We start from the raw sequence: 20,052 nt of genomic DNA on the forward strand, positions 1-20,052 counted from the left end.
AGGGCATTTGAGAGATTAGAAAATACAGCAGTTGAGCTGGATCCTGGTAGAAGAGCCACTGTGCCTTCCCAATACAGGTCGCCATAGTTGACACATCTTCCTGATGCTTTCTAAGACATTGCTTATTCCCCACCAGTAGAAAAGGGGCCTGTTAGACTTGGGTGGCTAGAGAAACAGGTCATAATGCATTTTTAGTGGCTTAGTTGCACAGCTCTTTAACTGGTCACATCCAACAGAAGGAGAGGCAGTGTAATTGTTCTATGCATAGATTTGGGGGCTAGACTGACTAGGGACTCAAATCCCAGCTCCATCAATCATGGCTGCTTGATCCTAGACAGATTGTTTGACCTTTTAGTACTCTCATCTTAGTACTTTCTCATCTGTGAAAGGGCGATAATGATAGTATTTATATTTTAGAGTCGAGAGGATCTGAAGGATTAAACCAGGTTAAGGTAAGTATCAATAAAATGAGGAGGAAGCAGCCATTCAGGCATGGGATGGGAGAGAATTGAAAGACTAGTTTTCAAGTTTGTGTCTGTGTAAGAATCATTGGGGGTTCCTATTAGAAATGTAGATTTCCTGGCTTCGCTCCAGGAACTGAGATTCATTTAGTCTAGGGTCCAGGAAGTGGTTCTTTTTGTTTTGTTTGCTTAACTTTTAGATTTTAGGTTTACACAGAAGTTGCAAAAATATATACATCTTGCCCTAATATTAACATATTATCATAGCACTTTTGTTAAACTGAAGTCAAGATTATCATATTACTATTAACTCCAGACTTCATTTGGATCTCACCAGATTTTCTACTAATGTTTCTTTATCTTCCAGGATTCCACTCATTTCTTACAGGTTTTCAGCCCATGAGAGGCAGATGGTCTAGGGATCACATCTTGTGAAATACTGGGACACGTAAAGGACCAAGCAAGGTCAAACTGCCCTATCCTCATGTTGGGAAGATGAATGCAATTTTGAAGCAGAAGGGAATAAACTGGTGAGGCTCTGGAGGGGATGGGGGTGGATATAGCAGTTTGATTTTAAGCCTTGGGATGGAATTGCCTCCGTTGGATGAGAGGGGTTACCTTAAGAGTGAGGCATCTGTTCCTAACGCCAGGTGAAACAAGTTGTGGAGTCTGGAACGTGGGGTTGCTGCTTAGCCTGAGGTGATACGTCTAGAATTGTGGGCAGGTCAGGGGACTGAGTGCAGCAGATGGGGAACAAGCGCCTTGAGGAGGGCCCAAGTAGTTGATTAAAGGGGATCACAGGGACCAGTTAGCCTGTGAGCCATATAAATCCTGTACTTCCTGGAACCTGCTAAGGCTTTGGAAGTGGATCACAGTAGTAACCAGCATCAAGCACTGCCACATTTGGCACCAGCAGAAAGTCAGAGGGTGAAGCTGAGATGATCCTCTTGAGAGAGGCCAGTGGGAGGTGACCAAACACTGAAACTTTGCCCTTGGAAGAGTCAGTTCCCACAGGGAGGAAATACAGGGCCAGTGTCTGGGGAGCCAGAAGTAAAGGTTGGAAATGAGAATGCTAGGATGAAGGAATAGATGTTTTAAGAAAAAGTTAGGAGAACAATCTGAGTAGATATGGACACATTCTTGAGTACCTTAGGTTCTGAGGCTGTCGCTGAATTTTTCTAATATTCAAATTACTAGCTCCCTTCACATTTACCTGGGCCTTTTTAAAAGAAGGTTAACCACTTTTCATTTGACTCTGGATTCCTCTTAATTTCTATTTCACTTTCCTAGTTCTTTCTGCATCCTAGAGTTCCCTAAACCACAAACTGGTATTCTTAAAATTTGTTTCACATTAAGTAAATTGTTCTTTCATCTGCCAAACCCATTTAAAATAGACTAAATTGCCTCAGAAACCAGACTGCACCTGTGTACAAGGGGCAGACTTTGCTGAAGGGCTCCTGGATTTTATTTTTGCTGGCAGTGTCAGGCCAGCCAGGGTGGTAAGTGGCCAACAGTTGAGATCTTAGGTGATCTAATCCTTGGTAGATGCTAGAGATAATCGACAGATTCTGCACAGAAACTAGCGCTTGCCTGAGAGAGGCTCTGCCAGCCATCAGGTGCTTTACCTAGTAGCTCTGAACTCACAGACCACAGCTTCTGGGCGAGGAACAGTCCTAGTCACTCTACACGTGGTTAGAAGGCTTGTGTGATCAAAGAGTTCAGGTAACCTACATGCTGTATGGAAACACTTCCCAAAACATTGCATAACCTGAAATATAGAGTGAATGATTTTCCAGTAAATACTGACTTCATCAGCACTTTTAAAAAATCAAGTAATGGTGTATCTTATAAAATGGGAAAACTAACAAATGAAACATGAGTTGTTATAAAACCAGGATTTAGTAATGTTGAATTTCAGTAATGGGCATACAGGGTACTTTAGATGTGATAGAATAGGGTCATGATAGAATCTGATACAGAATGGAAAAAACTTCTCAGAAACACTGGGCCCTAAGTTGTCTTAGGGTGAACCACGTGAATTTAATGTAGAAAAATGACAATTTCATTTGGTTCAAACATAGATTTGAAACCTTTGTCTTGTCCTTATAAAGTTCAGTTCACAGTATTCCAGTTAAAATTGCACCGTCAGTATATTCCAAAAACTAAAAATGAAAATAAATTTGAGTTGAGGTATTCTTTTATAGTCTTAGTACTTTAGGGAATAAACTCTTCCTAGGTATAAAATCTCAACACTACCCTATTGCCCCTACTAGGAACTAGTTTTCATGCCCTATAGTACTTATGAGAACCTTTAAGTTTTCCATTTATCAAAATGGCTGTAATTGTCTCTAGAATTAACACTGAAAGAGCAATTTTTAGTGATTCTAACTTGTCTTCAAACTACAGTCGTGTCCAAGCAGTGTTCCTACCCCCCCTTTTTTTTCACCTTTGACCACTCAAGATGTGACAGCATTTCTGCTTAGTAACTGGCATATTATTACATGGTACAAACTATCTTAGTGATTTGTCATAGTTTTTCTCTCCTTTTGCACTAATTCAGATTATTTCTCCTAATCAACAACTTACCAAGAACAAAGTTAAAAGATCTGACCCTAGGTAGTGAATGAAGGTGGATGCAGACACAACAGCACTACCAGGAGTGATGGAATACTGCGCGAGTGCAGTGACCAGGGTCCTAGAGAAACCTGATGGTGGTCTGGTACATCACATGGCTTGTTTAACATCACCCTCTTTATAACAACACAGTTCTACCTCCTCTTATTCCATCTTCTTTCCTGTTCAGTGGCTTGAAATCCTCAAGTAACTCATGTTCTGATTCAACAGTATTTCTGTAACTCCTTTCTGTGTTTTACCTTTTATCTTCCAGTGTGCTTTTTTTCCCGGTTGGTACAATAACACACAATTCCAAAGTGCCATCTAATGCACTATGCCACTGAGCACCACAGCCAGTGATTTTAAGTGTACTAAATTATCTTCTGGTTGAAAAGAACATAAGCCGAAGAAATAAATGCCTCTTAACTAAAGGCAACGGTCAAAGGAACTTTTGAATGGGTAGTCGGAAAATGCTTTCAGGCCTGCCTATCAGAGCGGACTGAGAACATTTGCGCTAAGCAGAGCCGTGATGTTATGTGAGCAGTGAGAAGATGCACAACAGCCACGTATTTTAATTAAAATAGAGTTTATTAGCTTTTCTTTTAATATAAACATGAGGAAGAAAAACCACACAAGTTGTAGCATTCTTTTCAAAATAAAACTGCAATCGATACTTGAATCTCCAAGCTCCATAAACAATATTTTTTGAGGTGGTAGACTGTAATATTTTATATCCATTATTTATCATTTATGTCTCTGTCCTTTAAAAATGATGGAACCTGTGGCACTCAATATAATGTGAAGCCTTGCTATAAAGAGAGAAAGTATTTCTAGCCCAGAAATGCTTTGTTTACAGGCAAAATTCCTAGGATTATGTTTGAGAAGGTAGGAGAAAGATTTTACATAGTTGAGAACACTTTTTTTTTTTTTTTAATGTTTCAAGTTTAGGTGACATCATTACCAATTTCCTAAAAGACTGATTACTGGACCTCCCTGTCTTTTAATGGGCTTCCTGGTGGCTAAGTGGTACCCTGTGTTTTAAAAAGCCTGAGGTAAGGGTTCCTAAGATTTATCTTTCCTCAAGTAACAACTTGAAGTGACACACCTACAGCCAGGTTAACACGCAGAACAGAAAAGCTGTTTCATGTCGCTTACTTTCCTGTCACTACTACTAGGGTCCAGTTCCTTTCAGTTTATTACCGAGAACTAATGCTATTGTTCATTATTCCTTTACCAAACCTAGAAAAAAGAAACTTCCGTGTTCAAGCAGATCAACAGCCCAGCCATGCAAAGGACTATTTTAAAAAGAGGAGGCCAGGTCTATAAAGATACAAGATATCCTCCTGAAGTCTTTGCGCAATTTGAAGCTTTGATACTTGTAGAAATATAAATGCTACAAACTTACAAAACATCACCTGAGAGTTTACTTGAATTTCTTCTAAACTCATTTAGTTTTGTAAATTTTAAACATTAAGCTCTTAATTTTAATCTTTTGTTTCAGCCTATTGTTTGCCATCTTCAAGAGGGACTGAAACAAAAAATTCAAATTAAAAGCTTAACATCTAAGATTTACAAAACTAAATGAGTTTAGAAGAAATTCAAGTAAACTTTCAAGTGACATTTTGTGTCTGTAGCATTTATACTTTTGCGGCAGTGTCCTGGAGTGTCCAAGCACACTGTATTAAAGCTTAAAATTGCACCAAGACTTTTGGGACACCTTCTATTTCACTATCTGCTTATTCCTGGACTAACAGGTTGGCTAGAATTATGAAAATATCCTTTAATACAAGTATTTAACAAAGAGGAAAATCATCAGAAAATGAGAAGCACCGTTAGAGTTAACAAGAAACGCAGCTCGGACCCAACAGAAGTAGGTAACAACATACTTTCTCTGCTTATGATCCCAAACATGCTAATATGCTAATAAGTAGTGCTTGCAAAAAAAACTGAATGACAAGTGTTATTCAGCAGCTTTTTGGTTTAAACTGATTGCCAAAAATGACTAGCAGCTTCAATGAAATAGGGAGGAAGAATCCTTCAAACAGTCTGTTCCCTAAGTGGCTTTATGAGTCGTCAGGAGTCCCGTGTTTGAACAGCAATACTGCATTGATTCTAAAGGAATATGCAGCAATATGGGCGAGAAAAATAGGAAAAAGTAAAAGTTACATAGTGTCTTTAAAGTCTAAAAATTTAAACTATTAAAAAAACCTCACATAGTTCACAGTTATCGGCCTACACAGTAAGCAAATATCTGTGGGTGGGTTGGGAGCTTTTAGCTTTGGAGTGGTTTTTGTAACTCTGTTTCCATTAAAAAGGACAGAAGAGTGTGTTGCCTTGACAAGGTCCAGTTTTTTCCTATGACCATAACCTTTGCTGTCTGCAAGTCTCTTGAATTCAGTGTCTTTCTTCTAGGTGAAAATACTAACTTTGCTGGTTTCTGAGCAGGAGAGGTGGTATTTCTCCAGTCCTTGTTGCGAGGGGTTCATGATGTTACAGCCCCTCACCTCTCTGTTCATGAGAGGATGGCATTGGAGCGCTGAATACCAATGAAATTATCAGCGCTGAAAGACCTTCTCACAGCAACTCTGCCCAAGTCTTTGTATTTGTCTTCACACAGTCTGGAGATGGCCTAAGAAAGTCAATCAGATAGAACGTAAGTATAATTGGGGGAAAAAAGTTCCAACCTTAAAGAAAGCAGCATTGATAAGCCACACATCTGCATTCATTTAGGTTGACAGTTGCTGCTACTTTGGATAGCTCATATCTACACTGCTGATTCCCTAAGATAATATTCTTCAAGGGCTATGATGAGATTGCTGGGGCAGGGAGGAACATATTTAAAAACTGGGTTCCCAAAATAGGCCCCATCTAACAGCAATATGATGTTACCTACATACTAGGTCCTTAAGCATAATGAACACACCTGAGCAAAATCAGTGTTTACCCAGCTATTCAACTTCTATTCAGTCTTCATTATTTACTACACACTGAGAACATTTTAATGAAGTAGGTGTGTGTTGAAGGCAAGAAAGGTCTGGTGATGAAGCACTACAAGGTGCTATTTCACATGCATGTAAATTATTGTAGAAAAATGTCTTATTTCTAAAGTACCAAGGTACCAGAAAAAGTGTCAACTTTATATGTATTCATTTCAGCTGTAAATTTTGCTGTATACCCACCAGAAATCACAAACTACTTCAAATTACTCTTCAAACCACTACTACAAATTACTTCATCCCATGTATGTTACCACTTCCATCAAAAACCCACCTACTTTCTACATCCAGTTTCTGAACCCACATTATAATTTCCAAGTATAGGTCTCACAGGTTAGCCCCTGATGCTTCTGGTCTAATAAACTCATGGGGCTGAACTGTGATACACACAAACACACACTACAAGCTCAGGCAGTTAAGAGTGGTGAGTAATTATCAATGTACATATGATTAGGGATACAATTATAAGAAATTATTCCTGTATGGTTATATGTAAGTGTGGAGGTTCAAATGGAAAACCATTAAGAACAATTAAATCTGATTTAAAATATTCTGAATTATGGTTACATAAGCGATATCTGTAATTTTTTTTAAAAAAATAATGTGATATCTCTGTCTAACCCATAAAAGACACAGGGAATAAGATGCCAATGGGTTAATAAGCTCTTCAAACTGTTAGTCAGTCACTGCGTAGTGTAAGTCAGCCACAGATGCTGGCTTTGGTGGCTGACAGAAAACCCAGTTAGTGAATCCCCAGTCTTACCTCTAGGCTCTGTGCTCTTTCTTTGCTAAGAGGAGCAATTAGAAAACTCAGGTTGTTGTCATCTGCTAAGGAGCAAAGGTCAAAGTAGTATTTGGCATAAACACTGGCGGAAACATTAATATTAAACTGAAGGAGTTCCAGAAAGTGCCTTTCCATCTCATTCCTGGGGGAGGAGAAGACAAAACCAACATAGGACAATTTTAGTCAACTGGGCTATCTTCAGAAACCCCATTCTGTGCCACAACAGCTCTAAATACAGTTTGGAAACAAATAATGGCTCCCCAGCTGGATTAATACACTAATGTTCAAACAAGGTACAGCTCTTTGTGGTTCTTCCTGCGTCCTGGCACTTGGAATTCAGGACAAGGGGGGGAGGTTACGGCCCTCTTATGCACCCATGCTGCTGACTCGGGGGCTCCTTCTTCAGAGTTCCATTAGTGCAGCTGTGCATTCATGCTCCACGCTCACTCACAAGGCCCCGCTATAGTCATCAGATGAAAGGAATGATGTATGCTGTTTATTAGCTCTGGAGAACTTGCAGACATTTTCACAGATAACAGGAAGGGGCTTATTGAAGTAGAGACACGCCAACAAAAGCAGTAGGCACATCACCACGGCAACAAATGGGGCCATGGAGAGCCACTGCTATTATCTCTGAGGGGAGAAGACTCTTGAGGCAACAAGGATTCATCTCAGATAAATAAATAAATAAGCTACACTCGATGCGAAAGGGAATCCCCTCCCCCCGCTCCAGTGCAGGGGACTGTGGCAAAGGGCAGCATGCAAGTTTCTGTTCCTCTTAATCCCAGTAGGACCAGAAGGTGTTCCTGGGACAGGATGGGATACACTTTTTAAGCTATGGGAGGCAGTAGGATTAAGGGGAGACGTCTTGGCTAGACTAAATGCACCTGAGCAATGACCCCGATGGAGCAGTTCCCCCTGTGCTCCGTCCGCCGGCCCTGACTAGGACAGAAGGTGCATAGGCACGCAGGGGGCAAATTCAATGAAGTGGGAAAGTAGGGTCCTGGAAGCAGGTCTTTCCTGTGGGACCACACACAGTCATTAGCTTGTCTAATGTTTAAGTAAATAAAATCAGAGTAAGTCTTACCACTTTCACAGCAATCACTTTAAAGAGTTAATTATATAAAAGTGATAAATACCCAGACAAATGAAAGTGACTTATTTTTCAAAATATTTGTTTCCTGGTTTTAAAGTGTTAATATTTTATCCATTGGTAAGTCATCAAATGTTTGATGTTCTCCTGCGTGGAGAGCAGAGTGTGAGCAGAAATGAGGTTTCTCATTTGCCGAACTTTAAACCTAACTGAACCTACCTCCAAAATTAATTTCCTGTTCATATGGCCATAAGTCTATAGAAATGTAAATCAGATAATGTTTTGATAATCAGCTAATCAGGACTTAATTTACTACAGGAATAAATGCACTTCACTATCCCTTTTATATTCTCTTCCACTAATACATTTTAATTGTGTGGAAATACAGTACTTCATAGGATTAACATGTCTATTAACAGAGCTTTACTTACTGAAGAAAAAGGCATTAGGACTACAGAATACGCTTCTGCGTTTTTTTTCTTTAAATGACTAGATGACTGAAGAGCATGCCATTTATAGGTGCAGCAAATTTTCTGAACAGCAGCTGCTCAATATATTCAAACAAGATACATGGATGTTAGAAAACTTTTAAGGAAAAGCTGATAGATGCCAATTTTTCAATTTAGACTCAAAATGAGACCATTACAAATAGCAGCCAACAGCAGGGGGATGAGACAAATGTGACTTGAACACTTGGCTGTAATGCTTTCCAGTTTCCAAAGATCATAAACAAAAGCAACCTATTACGAACATAGCTCCTGGTGATTCTGTTGTACACAGAAAAGTGCTGTTTACAATTAGCTTCTTCCTGTAGCTAGACACTGCCATCAGTGCTATTGGGCTCACATCTATGAACATCCACACACTTCCCTGCATGTTCTCTGATGCTGTAACTGGACCCAGAGCCCCCGTCAGCTTAGTTGCAGGTTCTGAGAAAATTTCAGCTGCCATCATGGCAGACCTGGTGTTTATGATTACACATTTTCCTTCCTTCAAGGAACCAGTTTAAAGATGGATGATAGTGGTGCTCAATGTCACCTTAGTTTCTACAAATTCCAAAAGTACTTCTACTTATCTTGAATTATCTGCCGTAACACTAAGGTGGCTACCAGCAATATCACCATGACACTTTTTATCATCAAAGTGGCCATTTTCACCAAAAGCCACTTTGACAGCTACCAACAATCACTGGTCCCTTCTCTTAGTCACAAGCTTCTTTGCTTCAGTTGTAAATATGCACTTTGGTAAATATGAATTAAGAGTCAGGGGCAAAGGTAACAAAAACAAACTCTTGCCACTGCCTGCCATGACCCTGATCGTCCTCTGCTGTTCACTATAATAAAGAGGTGCCCCTTTACGTTTTCCTATGCCACCCACAAGGACATTTTTGCTGTCAAGTGAGCACTTCTAGAGTCTGCTGCAAATACCTCTCTGGTTCCTGCTGCCTCCCACCCTCGGGGCCCTTCCCTGCAGCTAGACAGCAAGCCTGATGTTTCATGCCCATGGGAGCATGCCATCTGTGAGGAACCCCCCAAGTTAACTCGAGGCCCCACCAAGTACCACTGTGGTTGCTGAGGGCCCCGGGTGAGGCCCCACTGACACTTCCTGGGCTACCTGAGACAAAGGAGTTTCCTAACTCAGCAGACCTACTTCTAAACATGGGAAACACTCCTGACAGTGGAGGAGACAGAACACAGAGATCTGAAACCTTTCTATTTGGTCATCTGTACATCATGGTTTCCGTAACAACAGAACCTTAGAGACAACCTCAGATTACAAAAGAAGAAAAGACCTGCAAAACCAAACATACGATGTGTGACTCAAGTTGAAGTTATAACCTCAGCAGTCTGGAAGTGCTAAGACCTCAGCAGTGACCACTTAACTTCCAAGGCCAGACATGTGTCTCTTAAAAACAGACTGGACCTGGTAGACAGCTTTAAGAAAGACGTGAAGTTATTTACTGCATCATGTTGTTCTGGTAGTGAGCTTGTAAAATGGCAAAAACCACCAGAAAAGTAATTTCAGTTTATCAAGCAGAATATTACAACAGTAACACACCAAGATTTAACTAATTAATGATGGGAAATACAAATGGTTATACTACAGCTAGACAGAAAGAAGTCTAATTTTATATTTATACCTAATTCAGCTCTCTGCGCAATGTAACCTTTCTTAAAATGTAACATTTCTTAAGCTGTAAACTTTATGGGAGCAAATAAGGTAGTGGAAAATGGTTAGACAGTTCACCGTAACCTTACAAACTCACATGTCCTCAACTGTAATGTCCTTTAGGATCTGGGAGTAGTCCACATTCCAAACAGCCTGATCGTCCCAAACCTTGGAGGCAAGAAGAATGGCTCCCAAAACAATTCTTTTCCAGTTAGTGGGGCAAATGTCGATCTCAGCATAAGTTAAAAGCCTTTCTAAGTAAACCTGCAAAAGTAGAGGACTGACCTTTGATTTTAGTTCAGTTTAAGGGCCGTGATAGAATTGTTAGGAATGATAGGTTTCATCTGTTTTTAACATGTCTTTTATTCTTTGGTTCTACAGAGACTTTTGCTCGGCCAGCCAAGGCCAAAGGCCAGGTCACAGTTGTAAGGCAAATATTTCTGTCAGTCTGGTATTTCTACTCTGCCCATGTGAATTTCCAACCCAATTTTGGTCGCAGGAATGAAAGGACATCTCAGCATTCTAAAGACAGGCATTGTGTTATTACCTTCCCACTTGTAAAAGGCAGCACGTATAGCCCAGCATCGATTCAACCGTTCAGTAAATGCTTGAGTGCCTACCGTGTGCAATGTACCTACCATACTGGTGGTGAGTACGTGGCAATTTTACATAAAGCTTGAGTATGTAAAACTCTGGTAAGACTGAGCATTTCTTTATCTTCTCTTCAGAGGGTGAACTTGAAGATAATAACTGGTGGTCAAGAGAGCCTCCCAGATCAAGGAGCCTCCCTGCTGTGCCACGCAGGACAGGCAGCACAAAGCAGCTGTGCTTTCCATTTAGTGCCTTTTTAGGGAAGATTCATGCACAAAAAGAGCTTTTTGTTCATATCCCCGATTTTTCACATCTCCATTATTTCATAACTCATTGGTCTTACATATTCTGCAACTTAGTCAATTTGTTTGGTTCTAAGGTGGTTAAGAGCTGCCGGTGTCTGAATCCCTGGGGCTCCTCTATATCTGCCAGGTAGTTTGTGGGATGACTTCATGGCTTCTTTTATATGTGTCAAATGGCTATTCTATAAAGAACCAGACCAAGTTAACAGCTGAGTAAAGATTAAAGACATAAGTTGTGATGGTGTTACCTCTGCAGAAGAAAATATATGCCATTTGACAAAAAGAAAAATGTCCCGTTATCAGACTGACAGCTCCGATCTGCCAAAGCTCTCCAAACTCAATTGTGTTTCAAACACGGTTACTGAGATTATATACCCTTAGTGAACTTCTGCCCCCCACTCCCCAGAGAACTCCGCATGCGCCAGTACTCTCTAAGAACGAGTCTCCCACAGGGTCCGCCCCTCTGCTGTATTATGGCACTGACAGAGGCAGTTCAGCCTCAGGGGCAGTCCCTCAGCTTCCTCTCAGCTTCACTGAAGGCAAACCTGGTCTCATTTACACCACTTGCCCTCCTGTCTCAGCGGAAGTGACATCTCTTTCTTTTCCCTGAAGCTAACTCTTCTATGAATGAAGTCAGTCCCACCTCTCATTTCTGCAGAACACTGTTCCCACAATTCATCTCTTCTTGAACAACCCCCCTTCTCTGTCAGAGATTTTCTCCAATGTTCTCTTACATGTTCTCAGCCCATCCGTCACCACCCCTTAGAACACTTCCTTCAGGAAATGTTCTGACACTGGCTCCTCATGACCCATCCTCTCCTTAGCCCATTTAGTCTGCCCCTGGCCGCCACTGCCCCGCTGAAACTACTGAGGCATGGTCACTGCTGCCTTCATGACAAACAGCCAGCACTCTTCATCACAGCGCCCCACTCCCCAGGCCTGCGCTCAGAGCTGAGAGACACTGCCACACGCCTGGCTGCCGGGACCAAAGACCTCCACTTGAGTTATCTCACCACCATCTGTTGGGAATTCTTATCTCCACTTTCACTGGTCACCTGCCGGCTCTGCTCTTCTGTCCGTCACTTCTGGCTTCTATCACTGCCATTGCCTCCTAACTTCTCTGCTTCCACTGACCGCCAACCACAGTCCGTTCTCCCCAGAGCAGCCAGGAGAGCCTCTCAGATTAAGTGCACTTCACGGGCCTGCTCAACATCTGCCAGGGCTCTCCCATCAAACAGGTCACTTCTGTGGCCGGCTAGCTACGAGGCCCTGTGTGAGATGCCATCGTCCTTCTGTGCCCTCATCGCCTGTGCCTTCCCTCATTCCCTACTCTGATCACAGCGGCGCCTTGCTGATCCCTCAGCACAGAACCCGCTCCTTTCTGCGCCTCGTGCTCTGCCCCCTGCCTGTGCTATCAGGCCCCTCATCTTCCTCAGTCCAGCCAGGTCCTGGTTCAGATCTCACCTCTGTAAAGAGGCTCTTCTGGTCTTTCTAGCGTGCATGCCTTAAGTCGCTCAGTCGTGTCTGACTCTGTGACCCCATGGACCTGTCTGGCTCCTCTGTCCATGGGGAATTCTCCAGGCAAGAATACTGCAGTGGGTTGCCACTCCCTTCTCCAGGGGATCTTCCCAAACCAGGGATGGAACCCAAGTCTCCTGCACTGCAGGCAGACTGCTTCCTGTCTGAGCCACCAGGGAAGCCCCTCTAATCTCTCCATCCCTTTACCTTGCTTTCTCTTTCTAGCTTTCACTACTACTTCAAACAGTCATCTTTTTAAAAATACTCATTTTTAAAAGTCTTACACTCTGTGGTACACCCGATACTCACACACACTGTAAATGAACCATACTCCATAAAAACTAGAGAAAAACAAAACCCTTATGTCTGCTATACTTACCTCAGAAAGGCAAGAACTCTCCTCTATGCCCAGCACTGAGAACCGTGACACGGGCAGGCATTTGGTGCCTATGTATGCCCTAAGGAACTCCTTGGCAGCACTCAGCATGTGCACCATGCTCTCCTTCTTCAAGCTCTCCTGGCAGCTCTTCTGATTCTCTCCTGGGTTTCCTACCACTCCGAGTGGCCACTCCTCTGGGGATGTGTCCTGTAAGTGCTGACAGTCCCCACAGATCTATCTTCTCCTCAACTTTTATTTAATGTACTTTCTCTGCATTTGAACAGCTACACATAATTCCCTGCCTCTTGCTCAGCTTCAGGCTCCAATCCCGTACAGTCAAATGACTGCTAGACACTGTCACTCTGCTGTCTCACAGGTCCATCGGGCTTGTCTACAAAGAAATGCCCCTCTTCCAACCCACATACCCTCTCCTGCCTGCATTTCCCAGCTCTCCATGTGCCAGCGCCACTCCTGCCTCTCTCAAGCACATGCTAACTGAGCACTGTAACTGGCTTGCAGCTCCAAGAAAAGGCCTGCATCTGACCCGGGGCCCACTGCGGGGAAGCCGCCTCTCCTACACTCTGCCTGCAGGGGCGCAGGCAGCGGTGGACGCAGGCCCTCCCTTCAGACCATGCAGCTGACCTTCCCCTATAGGTTTGCTATAGGGAGGAGTTAGGCAATCCCAACTACCTCTCAGCTGAATATGATGTATTATTCAAATGATAAAATTTTACCATAGGAATTCAGTATGGATGACAGAAAGGTCCTCACATAGCTGGAGCTCGGCAGGCTAACTTGAGTAAAGCCTTTCCAAGCACTGCTAACACCCCAGTACTGGGTACCTTCACACGCCGGCACCAGGGGACAGTAGAGATGGTTAACACTGCCGTCCAAGGTCAGGGAGGTGAAGGCAGTCGGTCTCAATCAAGATACACATCACAACTGCCTAGGCAACACAGCCTGAGACTCAGAAACACACTGAATCTCCACCTGCCTTGGGCCAGGAAGTTCAGTGATCGCCTCCATCCTACTACCCAGCACACTTTGCCGGTGTGTACCTGTGTGCACTGTGTGTGCATGCATCCTGAGGTGTGGAAGGAGAAACCAGAAGTCTCTCCTGCTGCCTTTAACATCAACTGTTTTGTGATGAGAAAAGCAATGGCAACATTTTAAATCATGATGATTACTAAAGCTCAAATCTGTATGTTTTAATTCTTTTTGATACATTTCTCTTTAATAAAGTTCTGATGATCATTTCAGGAACCTACTTTCATTTGAAAAACAGGCCCATACCTTCTGTACAAGAAAAAAATTTCTAGAGATGCTTGTATTAAGAGAAAAATATATTACCAAAGTCACTATTGCACATTCAGCGGTCAGCTGGGCGGCACTGAAAAGAGTATGAACAAATCTGTAAATGAATTTGTGTTCAGGATCATGCTTAAAGTACTCCTCCGGAACCCTTTCTCGCTGAAAGAAGAAAAAAACACAATGTTAAGTATCCACTGAAGAAAAATACTTAAAAGTACCCTCAAGATAGCAATCTTCACACGTGGGCGCACGTGCTACTTAAAATAATTTTGACTAGGTGACATATCTTGTAGTCTTTTAAATATAAACAATTGGATCCTAAAGTACCATAGTGATTCAATACTCACTACTATTCATTAAAGAAAAATGCAAGCACAACCTCAGAAAATGTATTTTCACCTTCTTCCCCAAAGAATTCTAACCAAATGCAAACTATTTTTAGGCTCAAAGTCTTGCTGATCATTGTACGTCATCATACTTTTCTGCAGTCAACTATGAAAACACCTTTCCAGTGTCCTGTAACCAGAGGCTCTAAGAGTGTGCTCTCTTACACAGCGGTCACCAGTCACATGTGTCTACTGAGCACCTGAAGAAGTGAGTTTTTAAACCCTGTCATTTTAATTAGTTTAAAATTTAAACAGTTTTTAAATTTTCTCCTTAGAGGTCTTACATGTGTTAGGAAATGTTTATATTGTGTGATGCTATGGAAAATCATCCTTTAGCTACATTTTCTGTTACTTGGGTATGTTTACTTACCTGCTCATTCGTCATACAAAGCGTAACTTGGTTCTTATCAGTCACACCCCTGACACAACATGCTTTTGGTAAAATTACTTGACATAATATGGGGTGGGGGAAGAAGACTTAAAGGAAGACAATCTTGGCTTTGAGCTGGAGGCAATAATTTTCTTCTAGTAATTAACTTCAAAGCAAATCAGCATGAAATAAACATGACTGTAATAAAAGAAAAATACACCTTCAATAAAAGTGACACTTACTGTGAGTGGATGTGATCTCTCATCAAAAATGTCCAAGGACTTATTGGCATCTCTGTAAAATAAGAATGTGTATTTTAAAAATTAATTCAGGAGTTACTAGCTTAGTAAAATATCTGCTAAAAGTAGAAAGAGGAGTAGAGGAAGCTTAACCTTAATAAAGCAAACAGTTTTACATATTCTCCTGGATTCTGCCCTTAGAAAGGTTTTCTGACCTATTTTATACTCAGCACACCAAGTTGCATGAAATCTCTTCTACAACCAGCCAGAGCTGCCTTTACCCACACAGACCCCTTCTAACAGGCAATGTTCGTAGACCAATACATTTCCATTTCACTAACCTCACAATGGAATATACAAGAACATTTTATAAAGTGGTAGTAGTGGGCAATAAAGTCTTCTAACTTCAATGAATGTAAATATGAGATTTATGATTTTTTCTTGTCTCCACCCCCTTTTGTTCTTCATATTATATTCTTATTGTTTATTTCTTCTTGTCTCTTTTAAATAGTTTGAGTTAAAAATTTTAATTGTCTTTTAAGAGAGACCAGGCTTTTTCTTTTAAATTCCACCACACTACTACACTATGCCCATTTAAACAGCAGTTCTGCAAATGTGGTCTATAGGCCTCTGGGAATCTCCCCTGGCCCTTCTTCAGAAATCCTGTAAGTCCAAGAGGTCAAAACTTTTTTTTATAAGAATACCAAGACACCACCTGCCTCTACACTGTTTGACACTTAACTATGATTGTATAAAAGCAAAAGTGGGTAAAAATTGCTCATTTCTGAGTGTGACTCAAGGCAGTGGTATGAAACTAAATTAGAAGTCATTCACTTATTCCTGGACAAATGAATGTAAAAAATCTGCTTCACTTAAGAACATCCATGATGAAAGAGTAAAAATTAAGTGTTCTTAAACCTTTACTCTTCTTCCTCATACTCTGAGTAAGCGGAAAGGATGCATTAAGCACTTGTATGGACTGAGATATGGCCGTGCTAAGGGACAGCACTTGTAACTCACTGGGAACCAAGTCACTTTTTCCCCTAGAACATCATATTTAAACCACTTTTTTCATGAAACACCAATTGACAGTCATTTTTTTCAAAAATGAACAAAGTGAGCCTGTCACTTCAAAGAAAACTCTAAACTATTTGTTGCCAATGATAAAATTCAAACCATCAAGCTAAAAATATTGGGATTTTTGGAAAATTTGTACCTTCCAGTGTGTTATTTATGGTGAGCTTGATTTATCAATACTTAAAGACTTTTCCAATAAGACTGGTAGTGATACTAACAAGAGTGAGATTTTGACACTGTCTGAAGACAAGTGAACCAATACTTGGCAAATGACAATGTATAATATTATAAAATCATGTACAGATAAAAAGATCCACTCAGTATGCATGACAGATCAATGGGCATTAATTTAACATAGTATCTACCTCAAGTTCACTGATAATGACTTGGAACTCCATCTTAACTAATTTAATAAACTGGCACATGTGGATTTTGGGGACAGTATCAAAGAATATGTCAAATTATCTCAAGGCTTTAGAAATTCACCTCTTCCCAACTATATGTCTGCATGTAGCTGGATCTTCATATTGCTTCTTCAAAGCAAATGACTGAAGACAATGTTGACATGAGAATCAACTGTCTCCTATTAATGAGATACTATCCTCTCCACTATTTTGTTGTGGAAAATGGTTATTTTTCATTAAAAAAATGACTTATGTTAAACACTGGGGTCCCCAGTCAGATGGTGATCTCATCCCTCAGGAGACAGTTTTCCTGTCCTAATGTGGAGAGAAGCAGAACACCTTACTTGCACCTACAGTGCAGAGGCCGGGGTGCTGCTAAATACTCTGCGACACACAGGGTGGCACCCCACACCAAAGCCTCATCCAGCTCAAAACTTCAGCAGTGCTAAGGAAAGCCTGTTTTAACATACAGTGGATTTAATTTTTTAAATTTCAATTTCTAATACAGTAAATATCCATATAAACCACATAAAACTTAAAGAATTAAGAGTCCCAAAATAAAAATAAATGATTCACTTCAATACTGTAATGAAAGCACTCTAACAGTAAAAGCTTACTCTAATACTGTCTATTGTTATTAACACTAAACTTGATACTGTGTAAATTAATTAGCTGGAATAATAAGACAGGTTTTAAAAGAGCTCACCTGTTCTTTATGTGGTAATATATTGCTAAGATCACACTGTGGAGGAAAAAAAATATTGTAATAATTGGTTTTTATCACACTAGGCCTGAAGACATTTTAAAGGGTTGGCAGAGAGGTGAGACCATCCAGATGCCCAGTGGCCCCCACACCCCCTAATTCAGAGCAGTACCCATAGGTGGTATCCCCCATGTTTTAGGTTCTTTGGCTTTTAGCAAAATTAGGAGACCCAAAATATAGATGTGCTCTTAGAAGACATGTCTGGGTTGATTATTATAATATATAAATTATTATATATTTCCCTGGTCATTTGTCCTTCTATGCACAGAATCTTTCATCCCATACAAGTTACATCATCTATCCAAATGGTTAAATTTAAGCCATACAGATTTTGTGTGTGTGGCTTTTTGTTAGGCACTGCATTTCAGTTGATTCAGTTCGGTATTCCCCCTAACACATCTATTTTCCATTATTTCTCTAAAAGTAAGTAATACAAGTGCTCCATATCAAATAAAATGGATTTAAAATCACTTTCACACATAATTATTAGAAAATTTAATAGCAAAATTTTATAGTCACAAAATTGATGATAGGCCTAGTTATCCTGAAATAAGCACTGCTAATAAGGCAGCACAATACAGCACAGTACACTATTAATGACAGGTATTTCCACATTATTTTAAATAAAGTATTAACTAACCAACAGGTACAAGTCCTCAGATAGTTTTTACATTACTATAGCCCTAAGTTATTCACAGATGCTGTGTATTAGGCAATTAAGGGGTTCTCTGGTTAAGTTATTTGCTTCCCTTTGTTCTCAGTATCTAAAATGAAACTCAAAATAATAGAGAGAAGGCAAATCTGAATTTTGTAACTCGTCTATAGAATCTTAGCATTTGCAGAAAGGCCTGTAACACTGTTAGCATCAAAGATGGATACTTCTATAGTGCTTCAAAGTTTCTTCAAATTGATTTTAAAGTCACAGAATTAAAAGTTACATGATAAAAAGGGCAACTGAACCTAATATGATACTTAACCCATTTTACAAATAAGAGAATCAAGGCTTAAAATTGACTTACTCAAGGTCCCACCAATTATCAGAAGTAGTTCTCTTTCTCCTACCCTCAAAGCAGAGAGTGGTTCCTAAGGTCAGCTGCACACTGGATTACCCGGGACGCTTTAAACACTGCCTGGCTTCTGCTTCAAAATGTTCTGATTTAACTGCATTAGGTGGTACGACCTGGGCAACAGGATTGTATTTAAAGCTCCCCAGGTGACTGCAACGTGCAGCCAAGTCTAGGAATGAATGAGTCAGGGTTAAGATCAGAATCTCTCAGGATGCTTTTGTCTATGAAATCATGCCTCACACATCATTCCTCAGCTTGTCAAAAGGGGTGTGTGTGTGAGAGAAAGAGACACAGGGACAGAGAGGCAGAAAGACCCACAGACTGTGTCTTGAGGGCAGGGAGGAAAGGTGGAATTCATGTATGTGTTCAGAGACATACATCTTGAAAAAGTTGCATAAGTGATTCTAATAAGGCTCACCTACCCCAAATGAAAACTAATCCCATCGTATTTTTCAAAATCATTCCTAAAAGCCAATTTGCCCTATTAATTTTCTCAGTAAACCTTTATTTCATCAATAATGAATGTGAATGGTCATTTTTAAAACTTAATGAGAAAAAAATTTACTGTATTTCCAAACACTAAGACTAGGTTGAGAATAAAAAGCATGAAACCTACTTGTCTGAGCAAGGTTAATCTTTAAAACTACTTCTGAATTATATACTGGAACATCAGGCTCTTTTGAATTCAAAAGAAGCTGTGAGTCTAGCCACAGTGAGAGTAGTTTTTAACCCACAGATTTAGAGTCTTGGCTGAATAAAAACATTCAGTGATTATGACAGAAGTGCCAAAACTCAGGACTTTAAAGAGCAATGGGGCTCAGTTTTTGTTGAAATACGATTTGACTGAAACTAATATTATAAGAAAGTTACATTATTATGATTGTGAACTGGTTGTTTTTAATTAAAGTTAGAAGTTACTGATCATTTAAATAGCTAAAAAATAAAAAGCCTTGCACATTAAAAATTAAATTAAATTTATAAGCTAATTATATATTTAAGACAGAAAAGTAAAATTAATGATAAGGATACTAATATTTTCAAGTAGCATTTCCCAAACTGTTCTGGAAAGTCAACGTTCATATGCTAAGAAGACATTAGTTAATGTTCCATGGACAACCCCAAGGGAGGTAGGAAGGTCTGCATCCTGTTTGGTTTTTAATTCTCTCTCTTAAATAAACTTGAACATTCCCATGATTAGGGTGTTTTGAACTGTGCATCTCCAATTGCGGACTAGGGGCGTCCAGAAGTTGAGGAATAGTTTTTGTCATCGTAACACTGTTCATGTCTTCTTAAGTATAAGCCTGGCCACAGCCTTGTTTCTGAAACTTCATCTCTTTTTTTGTTCTCTGCTTTGATTGATACAGTGTGTTAGAGATACACATATATAAACAAAAATTTAAAAAAAACAAAAACAAAAATTAAATGTGTCTATTAAGTTAAATCTCAGTTGAACAAACTTCATCTATGGAGAAATTAAGCTTGAGAGTATGCCCCTTAAAACTGTTTTGATATATTTTCCCCCTCTTTGG

The 20,052-nt window shown here is 40.3% G+C and overlaps 1 protein-coding gene across 2 annotated transcripts in view; it reads right to left on the minus strand.

The window, feature by feature from the left end:
- Nucleotides 1-3,641: 3,641 nt before the first annotated feature.
- LOC133059338 (cyclin-Y-like protein 1) overlaps nt 3,642-20,052 on the minus strand; it is a 36,024-nt gene continuing 19,613 nt past the window's right edge. Inside the window, exons 5-10 of one of the 2 annotated variants that reach the window (XM_061146310.1) lie at nt 17,400-17,435; nt 15,216-15,267; nt 14,257-14,376; nt 10,214-10,380; nt 6,834-6,996; nt 3,642-5,703 (exon numbers count right to left, since the gene is read on the minus strand). In XM_061146310.1, coding sequence (XP_061002293.1) covers nt 5,587-5,703; nt 6,834-6,996; nt 10,214-10,380; nt 14,257-14,376; nt 15,216-15,267; nt 17,400-17,435 — 655 coding nt within the window. In that variant the 3' untranslated portion in view covers nt 3,642-5,586. The remainder of the gene's footprint in view (nt 5,704-6,833; nt 6,997-10,213; nt 10,381-14,256; nt 14,377-15,215; nt 15,268-17,399; nt 17,436-20,052) is intronic. The other variant, XM_061146311.1, reaches the window with a different exon arrangement.

Source organism: Dama dama, chromosome 7 (genome assembly GCF_033118175.1).
Source record: "Dama dama isolate Ldn47 chromosome 7, ASM3311817v1, whole genome shotgun sequence".
NCBI lineage: Eukaryota > Metazoa > Chordata > Mammalia > Artiodactyla > Cervidae > Dama > Dama dama.